Consider the following 24,605-nt stretch of genomic DNA (forward strand, 5'->3'; position numbering starts at 1 on the left):
GGGATCATGCCCTGAGCCGAAGGCAGACGCTTAACCGCTGTGCCACCCAGGCGCCCCCATAATAAAAAATTATTAAAAAAAAGAAAAGAAAAAAGAAAGTAATTCCTTTAATATTGCAAAGTAAAATGAATTCTGGCCCTAGAACTCTATACCCTAGAATTCTTCTAGTATGAAGATTATATACCAAGCAAGATTAAAAACAAAACTAGGGGCGCCTGGGTGGCACAGCAGTTAAGCGTCTGCCTTCAGCTCAGGGCGTGATCCCGGCGTTATGGGATCGAGCCCCACATCAGGCTCCTCAGCTATGAGCCTGCTTCTTCCTCTCCCACTCCCCCTGCTTGTGTTCCCTCTCTCGCTGGCTGTCTCTATCTCTGTCTAATAAATAAATAAAAAATCTTAAAAAAATAAAAAATAAAAAATAAAAAAATAAAAACAAAACTAGTCTGAAGATTAAATCAACACACTTCTAGATTTTGCAGGGAAAGATAAAATTATCTCCAAGTAGCTTTTAAAAGAAACTCCTGGCCTATATACTCCATCAAAAGTAGGGTGTAAATTAAGAAAGATATGATATTTAGAAATTACAAGGCTAACATGAGAATACAAGACAAAGTCCCAAGTATAATTGTGAAAGGCAAGTTCCAGGACAGTATCTGGCAGAACTAGAAGACAAAGGACTATGGGAAAGAGGTCTCCAAGGAAAAATAAAGACCTAGTAAGTTTGATCATATGGAAAATATTTTTTTTTAAAGATTTTATTATTTATTCGACAGAGATAGAGACAGCCAGCGAGAGAGGGAACACAAGCAGGGGGAGTGGGAGAGAAAGAAGCAGGCTCATAGAGGAAGAGCCTGATGTGGGGCTCGATCCCATAACGCTGGGATCACGCCCTGAGCCGAAGGCAGACGCTCAACCGCTGTGCCACCCAGGCGCCCCGGAAAATATTTTTGATAGGCAACTGGAAGCAATGTTGGTAGATTTGGGGGAAAAAAAGAGCAACTCATACATGGAACGCGGCAAGTGAAGAAACAAAGCAGTTTACCCTCAGAAAATTGTAAATATTGTACTGAAAAGAATTTAGGATCTAGTGTACTACACTTGACTCAGATTAATAATATCTGCGACATCCTAATTATATGAATATCAATGATTTAAAGAAAAATCGTGATATAATTCTTTGGAGGAACAGGAAGTGAGGAATGTGATATGGGAAATCTCAATCCACATTTACCTCAAGAAAGTCACCAGGAAATGTCTATAAAAAGAACAGCAATGGGGGCGCCTGGGTGGCTCAGTCCGTTAAACATCTGATTCTTGATTTTGACTCAGGTCATGATCTCAGGGTTGTGAGATCCAGCCCCATGTTGGGCTCTGTGCTATGTGTGGAGCCTGCTTAATATTCTCTCTTTCTCCCCCTTTCCCTCTGCCCCACCCCATCCAAATAAATAAATAGCGTATCTTAAAAAAAAAAAAAAGCAATGTAGGAACATGAATTAGAAATATAGGAAAAAAGGAGCACCTGGGTGGCTCAATCAGTTAGATGTCTACCTTCAGCTCACGTCATGATCTCAGGGTCCTGGGATCAAGATCCATGTCAAGCTCCTTGCTCAGTGGGGAGTTTGTTTCTCCCTCTTCCTCTCCCTCTGCCCCTAGCCCCACTTGTGCTCTTTCTCAAATAAACAAATAAAATCTTAAAAAAATTTTTTAAAAAAGAGAGAAATATGAGAGAAAGGGCAGCTGGCTGGCTCAGCTGGTGTGAAGTGAGCAGCTCTTGAACTTGGCATTGTGAGTTTGGGCCGCACACTGGCTGTAGAGATTACGTAAAAATAAGATCTTGAAAAAAAAAAAAAAAAAGAAAGAAAGAAAGAAATATACAAAAAGTGCCAAGAGAAAAAGAAAAAAATTTGAGGGTAGCCGCCCAAGGGGAGTGGAATCGGGTACTGGGAGAAAGCCCTGCCATTTTTCATTGGTTTTAAAAATTTCTTGAATTTTTAAAATGCAAAACTGGTTGAACATTAATTTAAAATATCACTATTGGGGTGCCTGAGTGGTGCAGTCAGTTAAGTGTCCGACTCTTGGTTTTGGCTTAGGTTATGATCTCAGGGTCATTAGACAGAGCCCCACGTTGGGCTCCACGCTCAGCACAGAGTTTGCTTCAGATTCTCTCTCCCTCTCCCTCTGTCCCTCCTGCTCGTGCTGTCTCTCAAATAAATACAGACAAGAGTATAATTTAAATTTCTTGAAAATTACAGTTCTCTTATGACTGTTACAAGAATTATTCCTTATTAACATAAATCCTTAACTTTTACAATTTTACTGGTGGCAGAATTTTCTACAACATAAATATTACTGAAAAAATCTTTCACTTCAGCCACTTTGTTAGGCAAAATCCTTATGATCCTTTCCAGACATGGCCCTCCCTCTCATACCTTGCCCTATGCATCTCTACCAGTTTGCTGTTCCTGAATTGTATTCTTTATAGTAAAACTGTGATCATAAATATAGTACTTTCCCCTGAGGTCTATGAGCCATTCTAATCAATTACTGTACCTGAGTGGGGATCATGGGAATGCCTCAATTTGTGGTCTGCTGGGCAGAAGTGCAGTACCTTGGGGCTACCCAAGCCTTGGAGCTGCTGTCTGAAATAGGGCAGTTTCGTAAGGCTAAGCCCCTAAACCTGTGGGGCTCTGTGTTAACTCTTGGTAATTAGTGTCAGAACTGAATTAACTTGTCGGACACTCAGTTGGTGTACAAAAATTGGTTGTTCAAAGATGACACACATTTTCCATCCCATAAGAAAAATTAGGTTACTTCTTCATCTTAGACTCCATGGTCCAAAGTAGAACGCTGAGATTATTTAGAATTTTTGCTGTGTTTCCTGGAGTTTAAAGGGCACAGAGACTGGTATCCAGTCCCCTTTTTGGACTAGATGTGGACCTAATGGAAGGATAATGTGATTCCCAACAAAGCAGTAGATCACAGACTCCCCAAGTGTAAGACAGGTATTGTAAGTAGACATTTCAGGGGCGCCTCAGTCAGTTAATTGCCTGACTCTTGATTTCGGCTCAGGTCATGATCTCAGTGTTGCGGGATCAAGCCCTGCATCGGGCTCTGTGCTCAGCACCAAGTTTGCTTGTCCTGCTCCCTCTGCTCTTCCCCTCGCTCTATCTCTAAAATAAATAAATAAAATCTTTAGAAAAAAATAAGTAGCCACTTCAAGGAGATGTGTTGCCCACATCACAGGGAAGTACAATTAGAGGTTTCCAGGAGGGACTTCTCTGACAATCCTACAAAAGCACCCCATAAGAAAATGAGTCAGTGCTGAACATCCATAAAAGCAAGAGAGACCAAGACCAAAACAATAGCACCAGTCAAGTAAGACTTTTCTCCTTACCTCCTCTTTCCTACCCACTGCAACCTCATAGGAGCCACAAACAGCCTATATGGGGTGGGAGAAAAGAAATGTAGGCTGAAGAAATGAAGAAGTTCAGTATATCCCCATTTTCACACTGTAAGCTTCTAGCTTATAGCAAGCCTGAACTCAAAGAAAAGGCTTTAAATGAAGCTTACATATTATTACACTCAACTGGAGACTGTAATTAGTAAAATGAGACTGACCTTATCACTGAAAACAACCAAAGGCTACTAAAGAGTGATCAAAACAATTATAGGGACTACACAAGTTTTTATGCAGGGTAACAAAAAAATTAGCCCACAGAGAGAGTTCAAAGTAGAAATTATGAAAAAAAAATTATTTTGCTTGCTTCCTATGGAGTCCTGCTTATTTCAAAGTGCTAGTTGTAACATGATTTGGTTTTCCAGGTACACATTCATATCATCTGCAAAGTGATTATCTTACATCCTCTTTTCTAATTTTTAACCTACTTTTTTCTCTTGTCTAAGCGCTTTGGTTAATACCAATGCAACAATGTTAAGTAACATTGGTGATGGTGCCTATTCTTCTCTATTTTCTGATTTTACTAGGAATGCTTCAAATATTTCCTGATTAAACATTAGGTTAAAAGGGGGGGGGGCGTGGTGCTGGGCTGGCTCAGTCGGTAGAGCATGAAACTCTTGATCTTGGGGTTTGCAGGTTCAAGCCCTATGCTGGATGTAGAGATTACTTAAAAATAAAATCTTTTAAAAAACCCAAACATTTGATTAGCTTCTGAGAACAAAATTCACTGCATTACTTTTATCTTCTACTAAACAACCTTAAAGGAAATGATAAAACAATCTAAACAGTAAGGACCCACATCCCCATTATATAAAGAACGCCTATGAATCTACTAACCCCCTAGCATTATTCCTGTTAATATTGGGCAAACAATCTTCACTATAGAAATGGCAAGTGTAGGGGCGCCTGGGTGGCACAGCGGTTAAGCATCTGCCTTCGGCTCAGGGCGTGATCTCAGCGATCTGGGATCGAGCCCCACATCAGGCTCCTCTGCTGTAAGCTTGCTTCTTCCTCTCCCACTCCCCCTGCTTGTGTTCCCTCTCTCGCTGGCTGTCTCTATCTCTGTCGAATAAATAAAATAAAATCTTTAAAAAAAAAAAAAAGAAATGGCAAGTGTAATCAGAGGCTGATGCGAGAGGAGAACTCTGGGTTTTGGCACAGGAGAATGGATTGGAAATACTCAGCCATCTTCTAAAGAAATTCAGATAGAAAGGTCTTAAGCTGAACAGATTTGGGGTGACTGATTCTTAACGTGATTTCCTTTGCCTCTGTACCAAATACCCACATTTAAAAAAATGAGAGTAGACCCACCTAGTGTATCAACTCCAAAAACCAAAAAAGGGTAATGATAAGAAATTCCAATCTATGTTTTTGGGTCTTTTTTTTTTAAGATTTTATTTATTTATTTAACAGAGAAAGAGACAGCCAGCAAGAGAGGGAACACAGGCAGGAGGAGTGGGAGAGGAAGAAGCAGGCTCCCAGCGGAGAAGCCTGATGTGGGGCTCGATCCCAGGACCCTGGGATCATGCCCTGAGCCGAAGGCAGACGCTTAACGACTGTGCCACCCAGGCGCCCCTAATCTATGTTTAATTAGAGCCTGAGAAGGGAGAAGAGAGAGAGAAAGGCAGAGACAATCTTTGAAGATAGCTGAGGATTTCCCTAATCTAATAAAAAACACCTATCTACAAATCCCAAGCAGATAAAATTTTTAAAAGGCATACTTAGACACATTATACTAAAATTACAGAAAACCAAAAACTGGGAGAAATTCTTAAAAACAGACACAGAAGAAATGCCAAAATACCTTCAAAGGAGAGCGAAGCTAGAATAATCAAGACTGTGATACTGTTATAGAACAACAGAACAAAGAGTTCATAAACATACCCATGTATATACAGACACTGGATTTATATATATATTTGGATATACATGAAATGGGAACATAGTGGACTAATATATGGTACTGAGAAAGCTTAGAAGGAATTTATAAATGGGGAAAACCTCGGGCCCTACGTTACATCATACATATAAGCCAATTAGAGGTGGATTAAATATATAAATGGGAAAGGCAAAACTTTTCTTTTTTAAGATTTTATTTTTAAGTAACTTCTACACCCAATGTGGGGCTTGAACTCACAACCCTGAGATCAAAAGTCGCATGCTCCCCCAACTAGGTCAGCTAGAACCCCAAAAAGCAAAACTTATAGATTTGAGTATAAATATAGAAGAATATTTGTACAACCTTGGGACAGGAAAGCTTTTTTTTTTTTTTTAAGATTTTATTTATTTATTTGAGAGAGAGACAGCAAGCACAAGGAGGGGGAGGAGCAGAGGGAGATGTACAAGAAGACTCTCCACTGAGCAGGAAGCCTGACAAAGGGCTCAATCCCAGGACCCTGAGATCACGACCTGAGCCAAAGGCAGACGCCTAACCAACTGAGCCACCCAGGTGCCCAGAAAAGGAATTCTTGAAATACAAAAAGTACCAACCATAAAGAAAAAAATAATTGATAAGTTTGACTGTTAAAGTTAGGATTTCTATTCATAAAACTACCTTAAAGGAACTGATAAAACAATCTAAACAGTAGAAAAATATCAGTAAAGGACCCACATCCACATTATATAAAGAATACCTATGAATCAACAAGAGATAATCCAGGGGCAAAAAGGTAAAAGATTTGAACAGGCAGGTCACAAAATAAGAAACCCTAATAACCAATAAATATATGAAATGGTGTTCAATCTCATTATTAATCATGGAAGTCCAATTTCAAACCTGTGTGTGTGTAAGTAAATAAAGGTTTCAAAGTCTGACACAACCGACCTGAAAAAAAGGAGAGACCATAACTCATACATACAAAGAAATATGTATCTTTGAAAAATGGTATTTACAAAGACCATTTGACAACACAGGAGAATAATACTTTTTAGTGAAAATGTAGGACATAATATTGTAAATGAAGTATAATTTTATTTTGGAAAAATAATAAAAATTAATCGAGGGGCACCTGGGTGGCTCAGTCGGTTAAACATCTGCCTTTGGCTCAGGTCATAATCCCATGGTCCTGGGATTGAGCCCCACATCAGGCTCCCTGCTCAGCAGGGGAGCCTGCTTCTCCCTCTCCCTCTGCCCCTGCTTGTGTGCTCTCTTTCTCTCACTCACTCTGTCTCTCAAATAAATATATAAAATCTTCTTTAAAAATTAATCAAGGGGCGCCTGGGTGGCACAGCGGTTAAGCGCCTGCCTTCGGCTCAGGGCGTGATCCCGGCGTTATGGGATCGAGCCCCACATCAGGCTCCTCCGCTATGAGCCTGCTTCTTCCTCTCCCACTCCCCCTGCTTGTGTTCCCTCTCTCACTGGCTGTCTCTATCTCTGTCTAATAAATAAATAAAATATTAAAAAAAAAATTAATCAAAATATTAACAGTTATTTGAGTGAACGCATTTTATTTTTTCTTGGTAATCTTTTTTGAAATCTCTAAAATAATAGTTATGTTATTTTATTTTATTTTATTTTATTTATTTAAGTAGGCTCCCCGCCCAGCATGGAGCCCAATGTGGGGCTTGAACTTAGGACTCTGAGATCAAGACCTGAGACCAGATCAAGAGTCAGTTGCTTAACCAACTGAGCCACCCAGACGCCCCATGTTGTTATTTTAAAATCATAACAATTGCATTTAAATCATAATATTACATTTAAAAAGAAGAAAACTCAACAAACAGAAGTGGAGCCATTTTTCCAAATAAGTGAACATTAGGTATATGGGTGCTGTTGGGCTATAAAACCAGGCTGGACTATCCTTCCCTCTAACAGGGAAATTACAGGGACCTACAATTAAATGGCATATCTTTATTAAACATTTAATTTTCAGAAGAAAGAAAGCAAAGGAGAAACCCCAACACACCTTGGACATTGCTTGTAGAAGTTCATTGTGCATTCTTTCCTTCTCTTCTGTACCTGGAGAAGGAAGGAACTGGGAGAGGAAAAGTAATTGCAAACCACAATGTTTTCCTTTTTTCCCAAATTGGTCTGGTCAGAAGTCAGCTCCAGTCCCAGCCCCAGCCCCCACCACACACCGGGAATGAGATCAGAGAATGGAGCATCCTGCCTAATCCGTTAAGTCAGGAAAAAGCTGAGGTCACTGCAGTCAAGGGGCTATAATCTGACCAAACTTCACAGAGGCTCCCTCAGGACAAAGTTCCGGAGTTACAATCTTACATATGACAGGAACCCCATACCCAGACACATAGTGCCCTATACCTTGGGCACGGTCATACTGAAACCAATGCGACAAGCACTACACACGCGGGCACACAGAGCTGCACCTGGTAACACAGTTATAATCACATACCCACCACCGAACACATACAGTTAGTTACTCTCGTACAATCGCAGGTACTCCCCCCACAGTGTCGCAGGGTCACAATCACCATAGGGACACACACAGTCACAACCCCACAATGATAGGCAACCGATATCCTCACACAGGTCTCAATGTCACAATCTCTCTCACACAATCTCACACCCTCCCCTTTACAGGCCGCTCCGCCCGCACAGGCCGGATGACCCAGCTCGATGCCTATCTCCGGGCTCCTCAATTTATGCCTTTCGGGTCTCCCGGCGTCGCAACCTGCACAACTGAGCCGGTTCCCACGGGACCGACGGACTCTCACCTCACGGATCTAACGGTCCCGCCAGGCGTGACGAAACGTTCGCGTTCATGCGAGAACAGCGACGCGCCACCGGGCCCTCTGGGAAATGTGGTCCAGAGATGCACCCGCGGCCAATTCCTCTCAGCGCCCTGCCTGGACCCTCCCAAAACTACTGTAACTGCAATCCTCAGCGTCTGGCCAGGTCTAACGGTTGCGAAGCACAAACCTTATGCGCGGGACTGGCTCGCCCGCCTCTTCACACAGGAAACGCAGACCGCTTTCTGGCCGGAAGTTGAATCGGGCCGCGAAGCCTTGTGGGAGGTGGTGTGGCGCTCAGGAACGTCCGTTGGGAGGTGGACGCGAAGGGATGGTTCGGCGTTACCGGCCCATGGCCTGGGTCTTTCTGTGGGTCACCTTCACCCATCCTCCCAGAAACCGCGCGCTGGATGCGCATTCGAGCGTTTCCGGCAGGTGACGCTACCGCGTCCCCGCAGCGGGGCATGAGGGAGGGGCTTGAGCTGTCTGGGCTGCACGGCGGCGAGGCTGATGGGGTGGAGCCTCTAACGAGGCCCAAAGAGTCTGGAGTGGTCGCAATGCAAAGTGCTCGGGGTGGGAATACGCTCCTGGAGAGTGGTTGGACTTGTTGGACCAAGAAACTGTGGTGGGAGTCACTGTGTGTGTGTGTGTGTGTGTGTGTGTGTGTGTGTGTGACTGTAGTGATGTGTGTGATTGCATGTGAGTGTGATAGACAATTGTGATGGGATGTGTGATTGTGGTGTGCTGTGTTATGGTGATGTTTGTGATTGCGTGTGGTTGTATGATGTTTGTGTGGTTGTGAAAGGTCTGTGGTTAGGTATTTGTAATATGTGTAGTGGTTCTTGTCTTGAGTTGACTTTTGTATAGTGTTTGTCATACCTGGTAACTGCTTGGGAAAGAAATCGGTATAAAATTTTGTATTTGGTTTTAAGCAGTGCTCCCTGCCCTTTGGCCACTCCTTAGTCTCCTTTGCTTCCTTTTTTTACCCCTACAAGTTCTTGCTTCTCTTCTGTTGCTTTCCAGTTTTCCTGTCGATCTTTTCCAGATTCATTATCTCAACATCATATGGCTCTCATCTTTTATCATATGTATTATTTAGCTATTGCCACGGTATTAATGCTGCCTAACAAACCACCCTCAAGTCAGTGGCATATAACAGCAGCATTTATTCTCATGTTCACCTGTTTCCTGGTTTTCTGTTCAGCTTATTTAGGCTGGGGTTGACCGAGTAGCTAGACTGCAGGATAGATTTAGATCTGCTCCTGCACATGTGTTCCTTCTGCTGCCTAGGCTAAGAGAACAGTGATTACCAGAACCTGTTCTCATCATGGATCACCAGAGCACAAGACAGACCATACAAACACCCTTAAAAACCTCTGCTCCTCGGTATACTAAAAATACGTTAGCCAAAGCAAGCCACATGGCTAGGCTTAATGTTAATTACACCCAAGTGGGAGGACAATGCAAAATTAATGGCAAAGAGTGTGAACATTAGGAGTGAAGAATTGGAACCAAGATTTCAATCCACCACATTAGGAAACATGCCTCTTTATCCTGGTGAATGCCTTTTTAGTCCAAGTTCTCTTTTGTCTGATAATATCCTTTTTAGGTTTTGTTATTGTATTATCCAGGAATTTTGTTTTCCAATCCCTTCTTTTTATGTTTTTATGCTACAGGTGTCTTGCAAAGAGTATATTGCTGGGCATTTTACCCTTTTATCCTGTTTGAATGTTATTTTAATAGGTGAGTTTAATTCATTTACATTTATTGGGATTGTTGATATAAATTTGTTTTCTATTTGCTGTGGCTTTTTTATTGTGTAGATTTAGCTTATTCCCCTTTCTTTCTCCACTGCTTTGGTTTCTGTTCTTTTCCTTGAATTTTTAACATGCATACTTAACAAAACCTCCACTTAAGATTTTAGAACACTTGAACACCAAACTACCCACCTATTTCAATGTTATTCTTGTCTAATATATTACTTTTTCTGATTTCAAATTCTCCAAAATAGTAGAATTCATTTGTTAAATGTATATATATGCATCTTTTGTCCATATATAAATGTGTATGTGTCTTTTTATGCATATGTGTATATGTGTGTATATGCCTATATACTTTTTAATTGTGATAAAATAGGGATACACATAACATAAAATTTATTTTTTGCACCCCCATTTTCATTGCAGCATTATTTACAATAGCCAAAATAGGGAAACATTCATCAACAGATGAATGAATAAAGAAAATGTGGTATATATGTGCAATGGAATATTATTCAGAGAAGGAGAGCCTGCCATTTGTGACAACATGGATGAACCTGAATAACATTATGCTATGTGAAATAAGCTAGTCACAGAACAAATACTACATGATTCAATTTGTATGATGTATCTAATATAAATTCAAGAAGCACAAGAATCGAATAATGATTGCCAGAGCCTGGGAATAGAGGGAAATGCGGAATTGTTTTTCCACGGGTACAAAGTTTATGTTATGCAAGAGGAATAAGTTCTAGAGATCTGTACAACATAGAACCTGTATTAATAGTACAGTATTATGCACTTTGTTAAGAGTATAGAAACAAAACACAACACAAGGAAATTTTTGGAGGTGATGGTTATATTTAATATCTTGGTTTTGGAATTGATATCATGAATATATGCATATGTCAAAACTCATCAGGATGTGTACATTAAATGTGTGCAATTTTTTGTACATTAATTATACCTCAGTAAAGCTAAAAGCACAAAAACATTTAACATTTTAATTATTTCTAATGGTAGAGTTCAGTGGCATTACATTCATATTGCTATACCACTGTCAGCACCATCTATCCATAGAACTCTTTTCATCTTGCAAAACAGAAACTTTGTACCCATTAAATAATAACTCCCCATTCCTTGGATCTCCCAGTCCCAGCAGCTTCCATTCTACTTTCTGTCTATACGAATTTGACTACATACCTCGTTTAAGTTGGATCATACAGTATTTGTGGGGTTTTTTTGACTGGTTTATTTAACTTAGTGTAAGGTCTTCAAGGTTCATCCACGTTAAAGCACGTGTCAGAATTTCCTTCCTTTTCAAGGCTAAATAATATTCCAATGTATGTATACACCACATTTTGTTTATCCATTCATCTATCATTGCACACTTGGGTTACTTCTACCTTTTGACTATTGCAGATAATACTGCTATAAATACGGTTGTACAAATATTTGTTCACAAATATTTGTTCAAGTCCCTGCTTTCAGTTCTCTTGGGTATGTACCCAGAAGTGGAATTTTTGGATCATATGGTAATTCTGTTTTTAAGTTTTTGAATACCATACTGTTTTCCATAGTGGCTACACCATTTTAATCAACATATTTTTTGAGCACGTACCATCAGTGTCAAAGAGAGATTTAAAAAATCCCAGTTTTCATGGAGTTTTTATGAGTGGGTACACAGACAATGTGTATGGTAAATAAATTATATAGTTTGTTAGTGATAATTGCCTTAGAGGAAAAAAATAGAAATTGTGTGAGGGATATTAGGAATATCTCAAAATTTATTACAATTGAATGTTTCTGTTTTATTCTGTTCTGTCATAAAGTACAATTAGTCTACTCTCATGTATAATATTTTTTTACCCTGTACCTAGTAAAGGCTCAAAGCAGATGATAAATTAATATTTCTTAACTTAGTCATTTTATTCATCCAGTATCATTGTGGTGTGAGTATAATTCTCATTTCGGATGAAGAGTGTGGGAATTCTAAATTTCAAATGTCTTTTACCTCGATTGCCAAGATAAATAGGAGATGGAATAGCTGCAACTCTCTTTTACTCCAAATCTGGGGTTGCTGCAAATTTGAATCTTATCTCGAGTGTTTGGTTCAACCTGGGTTGCTGAGTCTTTGAGTGTTCCTCCAGATTCTTGCTGTCTTTGCATCTAGCATCTCTGGTAGGGACTCCTGGGAATGTGGACTATAAGCAAGGAAGCTAATTGTTTGGGACTGTATTAGTTATCTACTATTGTATACCAAATACCTCAAAATTCAGTAGCTTAAACAACAATAAACTTTTATTATCTCACACTCTGGGTTTGGGGGAACAACTTAGCTGGATACTCTGGCTCAGATATTTCATGAACATGCAGTCAAGATGTTGACAAAGCTGCAGTCATTGGGAGGCTAGACAAGCTTGGAGGATTTGCTTCCTAGATGGCTGGCAAGTTAGTGTTGGCTGCTGGCAAGAGCCTTTCCCTAGGGCTGGTTGAATGTCTTCATGGCATGGTGGCCTACTTCCTTCAAAGTGCATGATTCAAAAATGTGCAATACAAAAACCACAATGTCTTTTATGACCTAACTTTGGAAGTCACACACTGTCATTTTTTGCAATATCGTATTGGTTAATCAGGACAACTCTATTCAGTGTGGGAGGAGTGTACAAAAACCATGAATACCATAAGGCAGTGATGATTGGAAGCCATCTTTAGAGGCTGGTTACCATAGGGATCTAGTGAGAAAACATCAAGTAAATTGAATTTATATCATAAGCCCACAGGTCCTGCCTCTACAAAGATAAGACAGATCTGTGATGTGAGTAAAAGGAAGCCTGGAGAGCAGGTATCCATCATGGAAGGAGACCTTCTGACCTGAGAATTCTCCTGGAGGCTGGAGAGGCCTGAGATAGAGTGGACACTGGAACTGCTGACTCTACAGCTTATCTTAACCCTTCTGCCCTGAGTGGGCAAGGCCTGAATGACATCTCAACCTTCAGAGATCAGCAGTAGCTGTGTGACAGTGGAGCATTTAACCCAGATGATGGAAAGGAGAGGTGAGGTGGCTCAGAAACGGGCAGAGTTTAGGAAAAAGAGACTGTACATTTAGGGGCAGAGAGAGTAAAGAGTTAGGAAATTCAGTACTCCTACCAGGAAAGTTCACATGGGTGTTATTGACTGTAGGTTAGACATTTGTTTTTTATTTATTCACTTGACTATTGTTTTATTTTTTATTTTTTTTATTTTATTTTTTTAAAGATTTTATTTATTTATTTGACAGAGATAGAGACAGCCAGCGAGAGAGGGAACACAAGCAGGGGGAGTGGGAGAGGAAGAAGCAGGCTCATAGCGGAGGAGCCTGATGTGGGGCTTGATCCCATAACGCCGGGATCACGCCCTGAGCCGAAGGCACATGCTTAACCGCTGTGCCACCCAGGCACCCCTATTGTTTTATTTTTTAAAAAATTTAAATGTAATTTCTGTTTTTCTTACATTTACATTTTGTTAAAGGCTGTTAAATATATGACCATAAACAAAATTTCCTACTCTATCCTTTCTCATGCCTTGATCCCACTCCCCAGAGGCAACCATTTTGAACATTTTGGTATTCAGCTCCATTTTCCTGAATAATATCCTTATACTGCTCATGCTTGATTTCTCAGTTTTAGATATTTCCTGTTGACTTTTGACAACGGAAATAAGAATTTATCTCTGTTTTCTACCTAACCTCTTTCTTGTCTCCCTCACCCCACCCCTCCCCCACCCACCTTCTCCTTGCCCTTCTTTCTAATGTGATGTTTTATTAGAGGTTGAAGGTTGACCAAATGTCAGGATCTACATGAGGTTGACTGTAATTTTAGTGGGGGGGGGGGGGGGGGGGCCGGTGTTAGTCCTTTTCCCCAGCAAGGAGTCGTAGATTTTGCTTGAGGAGTATAAGCCAGAACTGCTTTTAGAAGACAAACACAGTAGGAAGTTGGGGGTGGAGAGGACACACCTCATCTTTCAATATTACAACTTTCACTTAATTCCCTTATTTTCTCTACATTGCTCCAACCCCTTACATTCAGTTCTCATCCCACACTCCTGCCTACAGAAGTACCTAGTGCCTCTGTTCCTAAGCCTTTCAAGGGTTTGCCAAGGTTTCCCCACCCTTCCCCAACCCTCACTTAAGCTTCAGCTTTCTCTAGTTAAATTAGATAATAGTCATTTGTCTGATCTCTGGCTTCCAAAATTTTGTTCACATCTCTTATCTGCTGAAGTCTTCTATGTTCTTTATCTTTATGAGACTCAGCTTCCTTTGTTCCTTTACTTTCATTTTGGTTGGGTTTGGGAGAGAGCAGAAGTAAATGCAAATATTCATTCTTAACATTTTTATTTTATTTTAATTTTTTTAAAGATTTTATTTGACAGAGAGAGACAGCCAGTGAGAGAGGGAACACAAGCAGAGGGAGTGGGAGAGGAAGAAGCAGGCTCCCAACGGAGGAGCCCGATGTGGGACTCCATCCCAGAACGCTGGGATCACGCCCTGAGCCAAAGGCAGACGCTTAACGACTGCGCCACCCAGGCGCGCCCATTCTTAACATTTTTAATCTGAAGGCCCTGAATTTTTTAGATTAAAAAATAAATTAACTAAGTTGTTTGAAAATGTCATTAGAATTGTGAGTGCATTTTATTCCGGTATATGAGTGGTTCACAATGCCAAAACCTGTTCCTGATTCAAGTTTTTCCACATTTTTTACGGTGCTTCATAAATTATATAATTCTTAAACTTTGTGCCATTTATTATTATGTACTTGAGATAAGTTTTCTATTAAGAATAAAATAATGGCTAAGTGAAAAGTCAAGCAGAGAAAGACAATTATCATATGATTTCTCTCATCTATGGAACATAACTAGGAAGATCGGTAGGGGAAGAAAGGGATAAAGAAAGGGGGGGGTAATCAGAAGGGGGAATGAAGCATGAGAGACTATGGACTCTGAGAAACAAACTGAGGGCTTCAGAGGGGAGGGGGGTAGGGGAATGGGATAGGCTGGTGATGGGTAGTAAGGAGGGCACGCATTGCATGGTGCACTGGGTGTTCATATGCAACTAATGAATCATCGAACTTTACATCAAAAACCAAGGATGTACTGTATGGTGACTAAAATAATATAATAAAAAAATTAAAAAAAAATAAAATAACGGGATCCTAGAGAAAGCTTATATTGTCAATAGATTCATAGGGCACCCTATACTTAGCCCTCCAGAAATTCCCATCCGACCCTGTATGGTAACATTAGTCTTTCATGTACATTTCAGCATCTCCATTGCCTGGTCATGGCTAACATTTCTCAATGCTCTGAGGATCATTACAGATGGTACTATAGCCACCTAGTACTGAAGATTTCTATAGGCCTTTGTCTGGAGCTCTGAAATAAATCTGCTTTATATTTTTTCCCTCAGCTTGGCGTTCTCAGGACTCTGGCCTTTTGGAGGAAGAAGAGGATATGACCAGGTCTCTTGTACGTTTTAAGCATTTATTTGTTTCCTGCATTATTTTGCACTGCAGTTGCATGGGTTACCTTAACCTATCAATAAACTGGAAAAAAACTGAATTGGTGAAAATTAAGGTGAGGAAATATAGAAGATCAGAACCAGCTGCAGTTTGGGATATGGGTGTGCAGAAACAGGTCTATACGAAGTTACTAAGTTGAGTTCAATTGAATGTGAGCTGGAGAAATAAAAGCAAACTGGGATACAATGTTTATTCCATAATTCATGCTGTTTATGAGGGAAAAGCTAATAATTAAGGAAAGAGAAAGCTTTTCTAAGACTTTTTTCTTTAAGTAATCACTATACCCAACGTGGGGCTCGAACTTACAACCCCGAGATCAGGAATCGCATGCTGTACCGACTGATCCAGCCAGGTGCCCCTGGAAAGGGAAGGCTTTTCATTGGCACCTAGGTCAAAAAGAAATTCCAAAATAATTCCATAATTCTTATAATTTTAAGATCAGTTTTTTTTTAAAGTCTGTGCTGGCCAAATATTAAAAACTAAAATTATCTGGAAGAGTAAATGGAACATGTCTTTCAGATGATCCTACATATATATTTTCTTTGGTTGAGATTTTTACAAATTGAACTAAAATATACTGGCATTCTATGGGAAAATCTTACAGTTCTTGTATCCATAGCTTTCCACATCCTTTTTTTTTTTTTTTTTTATGGCCTCAATAGATGCAGTATTCTTTGTCTTCTTGCAAAATTACTCATTCTCCTTTGCTCTTGATTCATTTTGTTTCCAACTCTGGAATCCCTCACACCCCTGTATTTTAAATATTTTCTACTTCGCTACCTCTTTTCCTCAGTTCATAATTCCCATCCTGAAACACAGAAACACACTTCTTTCGGACGTATGATCATGTGGTTGATGTGGTTATCTCTCCTGTTGGCAGAGTGGTTCTCTAGGCCTACGGAGACTTGGGTTCAGATCTTGGCCCAGCAGTTTACTAAGTGCATGATTCTGGGCAGGTTTAATCTCTTTGGCCTCAGCTACATTGTTTGTAAATGAGGATAATAATCATACTTATCCCATAGGAATAATGCGAGGGTTAAATGCACATAGTAAGTGCTCCCGAAATGATAAGTATTGTTGGTAATTGTTAGCTGTAGAAATCCTTCCTACCTGAAAAGGCCTTGGGATATGTTGGCTTTATTCACTGACTTGCGTTTTTTAGTTTAACATATGAAACCAATGAGATAAAAGAGAAGATGCCTGATTTGGGTTCATACAGTTAATCCTTCTCTTCAGTAAAACTACCATAAACACCGGAATAAGGCATAACTGGGAAAAGTTTTCGTAATACATATAGTATAAATATACTAACAATTCTTAAAAACCAGTAATTAAAAAAATAGAAAATTATGTGAAGAACATGAAGAGGCAGATGGAAGAAATAAAAGTGGCCAGTAAATATTTTAAAATTCTAATGTCAGAAAGAAATAGACCATTCAGGGTGCCTGGGTGGCTCAGTTCGTTAAGCGGCTGCCTTCAGCTCGGGTCATGATCCCAGGGTCCTGGGGTCAAGCCCGCATTGGGCTCCTTGCTCTGCAGGGAGTCTGCTTCTCCTTCCTCTGCCCGCTTATGCTCTCTTTCATTCACTCTCTCAAATAAATAAATAAAATCATAAAAAAAAAAAAGGCCATTCAGATGTGCAGATACTTTTTTTAGGTGTATTTTGAATTGGTATGTAATGACCATGTTTTATAAGAACCAAATAATTAGTTCACACGTGCATTTTCTTTGTATAATAAAAAGCTGGAGATCAAGGAGTTATGATCTATAAATGGGATACTCTTAGCTGTCAAAAAATTCATAACAGTTCCTGTCAGATATGAGAGCCAGATGTTTTGAACTATCAAATAGAAGTGGACTGCCTGCATTCCTGGACTTGCAGTCCCAAATTCATTCTAGAATACTGATATAAATATAGTCCATGGCAGCTTTTATTTATATGTGAATAGACAACAGGTAGAAAAGCAGCTAGAAAAATTTCCTACAACAATAATGGCTTTATTGAGTACTTTTTATGTGCCAGGTATATTATGCTATAAACTTCACATAGCTTATTTCATGTATTCAGTATCGGAAGCTTGTAAAGTAGATATTGTTTTAATTTTTACGAAGAAGGGAAGTAAAGCACAGAGGTTAAGAAGCTGACACAACTTCATGCATGAAGGGTGTGATAAAGCCAGAATTCAAACACATACAGACTGACTGTCAGGCTACACTATGATACTATACAGACTGAAGCCCACTCCTGAGTGAAGGAATGCCAATTTTGCCAATTTACTGTTCATATTATTTGTTTTATATTGTTAGTCCTTTTTCTACTTGAAATTAGGGAATTTTAAGAATGCCTTCTTTAGCATTAGGATTTATGTAGCTACCTTTTCCTAATCTGCCACTTTTTTGTTGTTATGTATCTTTCGTTGTATAGACACTTTAAATTTGGATAGTTATATTTAGCGTATGATAAATGTGTGCATACACATAAGAATTCAGTCAACATTATTATACAGCATCAGTATTTAATAGTCCTTTCTTTCATGAGTTTCCAGTGGTGGTCTTTTCTAAGACATCTTTCATAATGTTAGGCTATTGAGATAGTCTATTTTCAAAACTTTGTTTTTCGTAGTCTTTAGTCCAATTGGAACTTAATTCTGTAATTGATTTTAGTAGGAATTTACTGATAATTCTATCACTAGAATTATTTTTACATGTAGAAGACCAGTTGTTCCAACAATATTGTTAAATAGAAATTTCTTTTGTGATGCCACCTTTATCATGTGCATGCTTTATTGTTTCTAGGCTCTTTATTCTGTTCCTTTAATTTATTAGTCTACATCTATACCAGTACTGTACTCTGTGTGTGTGTATGTGTGTGTGTTTACATTGTTTTAATTACTGTAACTTTAATATAACCCTGTTGCTTAGGCAAGGATTTCCCACTTCCCACCACACACATGTTGTTCCTAGTCTTTCAGAAATTTCTTAGCTACTTCGGGACCCCTATGTTTCTATTTGAATTTTAGAATCATTTTATCTCATTCTAAAGGAATAAAAATCCTGTTGCGATTTTAACTGGAATTGCAAATAATTTATAGACTAATTGGAGAAGAATTGAATGAAATTTTTTTTCTATCACAAAGATGTTTCAAGTTAAGGGAATCTGTTACTATAATTCATCGTATTCAAGAAAAAAAGATAATCAGCTTCATAGAGCTGCTAAAATATTTTTAAAAATCAGAACTTCAAAAATAAATAAATAAAATAAATAAAAATCAGAACTTCAGATTGTAAAAGAATCTATCCATAAAATAGGAGTAAAAGGACACTTTCTTAACATGATATTATTAACAATTTTTCCACACATAATAAGCTAAAAGCCAGCACCATGTTTACTAGGGAAAATGAGACACATTCCCACCAAAGTCAGGAACACAACCAGATTGCCCACGCTACCACATTTATTTAACTATAATTCTATGTGCCTAGGCATATAACAAAGAGAAAAAAAATAGGAGATAAAAATTGGGAACATGCATGCAAAATTATGATGTCTAGATGATACAATTATATATGTGGGCAGCTGAAGAGAAATAACAGCTGAATCCAATATGGACACAAATTTAATTTATACAAAAACCAATATCATTCTCTATATACAACCAGCTGAAAAATAAAATAGAAGATGGTAAGAGTAGAAACAAAACCATAAAGAAAAAAAGTATCTGATGTATATAGGAGAAAAAAAACCTTTAAAATATTAATGTGACCTGAAAGAGGATTTAAGTACATTTTTAAAACACACTTTTTGGATAGGATCTATCATTATTAAAGCAATATAACTTCTTTTTAAATTAATCTTCAGACTTACCTGAATAAAGATTCTAAATATTCTGGGGCACCTGGGCGGCTCAGTTGGTTAAGTTTCGCCTTAGGTCATGATCTCAGGGTCCTGAGATCAAGCCCCGCAACTCACTCAGCAGTGGGGAGTCTGCTTGAGAGTCTCTCCCTTTCCTTCTCCCTCCGCCCCTCCCCCCACTCACACTCTCTCTGTAACTCTGTGTCTCTTTTAAATGAATAAATAAAGATAATAAATCTTTAAAAAAAAGATTCTAGGGGGCGCCTGGGTGGCACAGCGGTTGGGCGTCTGCCTTCGGGTCAGGGCGTGATCCCGGCTTTATGGGATCGAGCCCTGCATTAGGCTCCTCTGCTATGAGCCTGCTTCTTCCTCTCCCACTCCCCCTGCTTGTGTTCCCACTTTCGCTGGCTGTCTCTATCTCTGTCAAATAAATAAATAAAAATCTTTAAAAAAAAAAAGATTCTAAATATTTTTCTTAGAGTAAGGCAAGTCTATTCAAGCTGAGCTAGAATATATTTGAAAAATAGGAATATAGGGGCACCTGGGTGGCACAGCGGTTAAGCATCTGCCTTTGGCTCAGGGCGTGATCCCAGCGTTATGGGATCGAGCCCCACATCAGGCTCTTCTGCTATGAGCCTGCTTCTTCCTCTCCCACTCCTCCTACTTGTGTTCCCTCTCTCTCTGGCTGTCTCTATCTCTGTTGAATAAATAAAAAAATCTTAAAAAAAAAAGAAGAAAAATAGGAATATAAAATATCCAAGAAAAAATATGAAAAAATGTGTGTCATGCTCCAAGTTTTAAAAGGCATATTTAATATTTGTATAACTAAGAAAAAATCCTTTTTTAGAAAAAGTTGCCAGTCATCATACATACCACAGAACTGACATGTAATTGCCTTTATGCCCTTACTATAAACTGATATATATATTTTTTAAAGATTTGTCCTATTAAGGATCTTAAAAATGAAGGAAAGGAAGTGCTGTGATACCAGCAAAACTTTGGAAATGTTAAGTCTTGAGGGGCTGGGGCCTACCCATCTTTTTCTTGGCTCTCTCTGACAGGAGAAGAGATAGAAGTTAATGACACAAATTTTGAATTTGTTTTTTTTTAAGGTTCAATCCCTTTTGTTCCTTGTTACGAATATGGCATTTTTTAATAATAATTTTTTGTTGTATTATGTTAGTCACCATACAGTACATCCCTAGTTTTTGATGTAAAGTTCCATGTAATATGGCATTTTTATATGTAAAGAGAGTTAACATCTTGGAAAAGTAGCCTATTATAAAGCACTGATTCATCATTTTATACAGTCAGAAATTAACCCATATTTACTTCTAGGTCTTTTGTTACTTGTTTTATAGGTTTTGTCAGGAATGTAATCTTTGTTGTTGTTTTTTTCTCTATGAGATTTATGCTCATTCACTAGGGTTAGTGGAAAAGATGTTTTAATGCTAATTTATTAGAACTAGTGGAAAATATGTTTTCTCCTCTGCTGTTTTTCCTTATCTTTGTTATGGTCTCTATTCCATTGGGATTATCTATTCCTAAAACATTTATTGAATGATTAGTGGGTCCCAAGCTTAGTTCTGAGTACTTCTCACCTTTTGTCTCCTTTAGTTCTTAAATTAACCCGTTGAGGAAAATGCCACTTTACAGATGAGGAAATAGGGGAGGCTTCTCCCTGTCCTCCCTGCTCGTGCTCTCTGTCGCTATCTCTGTCTCCGTCTCTCAAATAAATATATAAAATCTTATAAAAAAATGAACAAAAAAATAAAAGCCCATTGCCTAATCCAAGGTTACAATTTACACCTTTATTGTTGTTTTCTGTTTTTTTAACTTTGTCATAATATCTCTAGTTTTAAGATTAGGTCTTCATTCTCCATCTTCTATATTTGTCATCATCGTTCAACATTTTCCTCTCTTTGTTATTTTACTTTACATCCTAGGAGAGCTTCTTAGATCTGACCTCCATAATCACATTGACCATTCTGTTCTTCATACCCTCCAATATCTATTAAAAAAATATTTTTCATCTTGTGAATATTTTAATTCTGCTGTTGAATCTCTATTATGTTGGCAATCTTGATCCTGCCCATTTCCTTTTTCATCTCATCCTTGTTTTACATCTCAAGCCACATCTCTCCTCCAGCACAGAGCTTCATCCTCTCTCCAAGCACACCTCCATATATTCACCAACCTAGAAGCTCCTACACCCATGTTTTCTTCTAAAAATTTCATAGTTTTAGCTCTTAGATTTAGGTCTTCGATTCACTTTGAGTTAATTTTTGTATATGGTGTGAGGTAGGGATCCAACTGCACTGTTTTACATTATATGTGTAATCTGGTTGTTCCAGCACCATTTGTTGAAAAGACTATTCTTTTCCCCAGTGAATTGCCTTAGCACCCTTGCCTAAAATAAATTCGCTAAAATGTGAGGGTTTATTTCTGAAATCTGTTTTATTCCACTGATCTATGTCCTTATGCCAGTACCATACTCTCTTGATTATTGTAACTTTGTAGTATATTTGAAATTGGGAAGTGAATCCTCCAGGTCTTTTCCTTTTTTAGGATTTTTTTGGCTATTCTTCGTCTCTTGCATTTTTATAAGAATTTTATTAGGATCACTTCTCCATTTCTGCAAAAAAAGCAACTGGTATTTTGATAGGAACCACGTTGGATTTTTAGATCAATTTGAGGTGTATTGTCATCTTATACTAAGTTTTACAATCCATGAACATGGGATGTCTTTTTTTTTTAGGTCTTTAAAGTTTCTTTCAATAATATTTTGTAATTTTCAGAATGTAAGTTTGACATCTATTTTGTTAAATTTGTCCTTATTTTATTCTTTTTGAGGCTATTATAAATGGGATTGTTTTCTTAATTTCATTTTTGGATGCTCACTACAAGTGTCTAGAAGTACAATTGAGGTTTTTGTGTTGATCCCACATTCTGCAACCTTGCTGAAATTGTTTATTCTAATAGAATTTTAATGGATTCCTTAGATTTTCTGTGTCCAAAATCATGCTTATGAAAATAGTTTTATTTTCTCCTATCTAATCCGGATGCCTTTTACTTAATTCTTTTGCCTAATTACTCTGTCTAAAACCTTCATTGCATGAAGGGTATGTAGAAGTATATCCTTGCCTTGTTCCTGACCTTAAGGGGAAAGCATTTAGTCTATCACCATTTATTATGTTAGCTGTGGACTTTCTGTAGATGCCTTATATAACATTGAGAAAGTTTCCCTTTTTTGCTAGTTTGTTGAGTGTTTTTATCATGAACAAAGTTGGGTGTTGTTAAGTGTTTTTTTCTGCATCTGTTGAGGTGATCATATGGTTTTTGTTTTTATTCTATTGATACCATGTATTACATTAATTGATTTTCAGGTGTTAAACCAATATTGCATTCCTGGGATAAATCCCGCTTGCTCATGGTACATAATTATTTTTATATATTTTTGTTTATTTGCTTTTATTTTTTTTATTTTTATTTTTTTTAAAGATTTTATTTATTTGACAGAGATAGAGACAGCCAGCGAGAGAGGGAACACAAGCAGGGGGAGTGGGAGAGGAAGAGGCAGGCTCATAGCGGAGGAGCCTGATGTGGGGCTCGATCATGCCCTGAGCCGAAGGCAGACGCTTAACCGCTGTGCCACCCAGGCGCCCGTTTATTTGTTTTTAAAGAGCAGTTTTAGGTTCACAGCAAAGTTGAAAGTATACAGATTTCCCACATACTCCTTGTCCCCTTGAATGCATAACCTCCCCTATTATCAATATCCCCCAGCAGATGGTACATATATTACAACTTATGAATCTATATTGACATCATAATCCTCCAAATCCATAGTTTGCATTAGGGTTCACTCTTGAAGTTGCACAGTTGATGGAATTAGATAAGTGTATAATGGTATGTATCCATCATTATAGTATCATACAGAATATTTTCACTGACTTAAAAATCCTCTATGCTCTGTCCATTGGTCCACTCTCCCACTCCAACTCCTGACAATCAGTGATCTTTTTATTGTCTCCATGGTTTTGCCTGTTTCAGAATGTCATGTAGTCGGAATCATATAGTATGTAGCCTTTTCAGATCAGCTTCTTTCACTTAGTTATACGCATTATAAAGTTCCTCCATATCTTTTTATAGCTTGATAGTTCATTTCTTCTTACTGCTGAATAATATTCCATTATCTGGATATACCACTGTTTATCTATTCACCTACTAAAGGACATTGTGGTTGCTTTTTAAGTTTTAGCAATTATGAATAAAGTTGCTATAAATGTCTATGCTCCTTTTTTATATTTTGTTGGATGAAATTTTTTAGCATTTTGTTGAGGATTTTTACTTCTGTATTAATGAGAGGTAATGGCCTGTAGTTTTCTTTTTTGTCTTTGTTCAGTATTAGTATCAGGGTAATACTGGCCTCATAGAATGAGTGTTTTCTCCTCTTCTATTTTTGGAAAAGTTTATGAAGAATTGGTGTTAATTTTTCTTTGTTGTTTGGTAGAATTTACCAGTGAAGCCACGTGGGCCTGAGGGTTTTTTTGTGGGCAGTTTTTTGATTACTCATTCAGTGTCTTTATTTGTTACAGGTCTATTCAGATTTTTTTTTTCCTTTTTTTTTTCCCGCCTTGATTCAGGTTCATTAGTTTGTGTCTTTTAGGAATTTGTCTATTTTGTGTAAATCACCTAATTTGCTGGCATACTGTTTGCATAATATTCCCCTCTAATCCTCTTTATTTCTTTGAGGATAGTAGTAATGTCTCCTCTTTCATTTCTGAGTTTAATGTTTTGAGTCCTGTCTCTCTCTCTCTCTCTCTCTTTTTTTAGGTCAGTCAAATAAGAGGTTTGTCAATTTTATTGATCTTTTCAAAGACCCAAGTTTTGGTTTCATTGATATTTCTATCATTTTTCCATTCTCTGTTTTATTGATTTCCAATCTAATGTTTATTATTTCTTTCTCTTGTGTTACTTTGGGTTTAGTTTGTTCTTTTTCCAGTATCTGTAGTTGAAAAGTTAGTGTATTGGTTTGCAGTCTTTCTCCTTTTCTAATGTGGGTATTACATTAATGCAGCTATAGATTTCCTTCAAAGTCTTGCTTTAGCAGCATCACATACATTTTATTATATTGTGTCTTCATTTCATTCATCTCATAGCATTTAGTAATTTCCTTTGTGATTTCTTTATTGAAACATTTGTTATTTAGGAGTGTTAATTTTCAATTATTTGTGAATTTCATAGATTTCTTTCTGTTACTAATTTCTAATTTTAACTATTGTGATCAGAGG

The 24,605-nt window shown here is 38.1% G+C and overlaps 2 protein-coding genes across 13 annotated transcripts in view; one reads left to right on the top strand and one right to left on the bottom strand.

Moving 5' to 3' along the window:
- Positions 1 to 8,475, bottom strand: part of ZNF829 (zinc finger protein 829) — a 34,472-nt gene extending 25,997 nt beyond the window's left edge. Inside the window, exons 1-3 of one of the 8 annotated variants that reach the window (XM_034638391.1) lie at positions 8,337 to 8,475; positions 7,363 to 7,431; positions 3,395 to 3,439 (exon numbers count right to left, since the gene is read on the bottom strand). In XM_034638391.1, the coding sequence (XP_034494282.1) occupies positions 3,395 to 3,439; positions 7,363 to 7,395 (78 nt within the window). In that variant the 5' untranslated portion in view covers positions 7,396 to 7,431; positions 8,337 to 8,475. Of the gene's footprint in view, positions 1 to 3,394; positions 3,440 to 7,362; positions 7,432 to 8,131 lie in introns of all 8 variants that reach the window. The other 7 variants (XM_034638393.1, XM_034638392.1, XM_034638390.1 and 4 more) reach the window with 7 other exon arrangements.
- Positions 8,446 to 24,605, top strand: part of ZNF568 (zinc finger protein 568) — a 50,857-nt gene continuing 34,697 nt past the window's right edge. Inside the window, exons 1-4 of one of the 5 annotated variants that reach the window (XM_019793251.2) lie at positions 8,446 to 8,581; positions 9,823 to 9,889; positions 12,683 to 12,962; positions 15,350 to 15,408. In XM_019793251.2, coding sequence (XP_019648810.1) covers positions 12,887 to 12,962; positions 15,350 to 15,408 — 135 coding nt within the window. In that variant the 5' untranslated portion in view covers positions 8,446 to 8,581; positions 9,823 to 9,889; positions 12,683 to 12,886. The other 4 variants (XM_034638298.1, XM_034638297.1, XM_019793252.2 and 1 more) reach the window with 4 other exon arrangements.

The sequence above is a fragment of the Ailuropoda melanoleuca genome, chromosome 12 (genome assembly GCF_002007445.2).
Source record: "Ailuropoda melanoleuca isolate Jingjing chromosome 12, ASM200744v2, whole genome shotgun sequence".
NCBI lineage: Eukaryota > Metazoa > Chordata > Mammalia > Carnivora > Ursidae > Ailuropoda > Ailuropoda melanoleuca.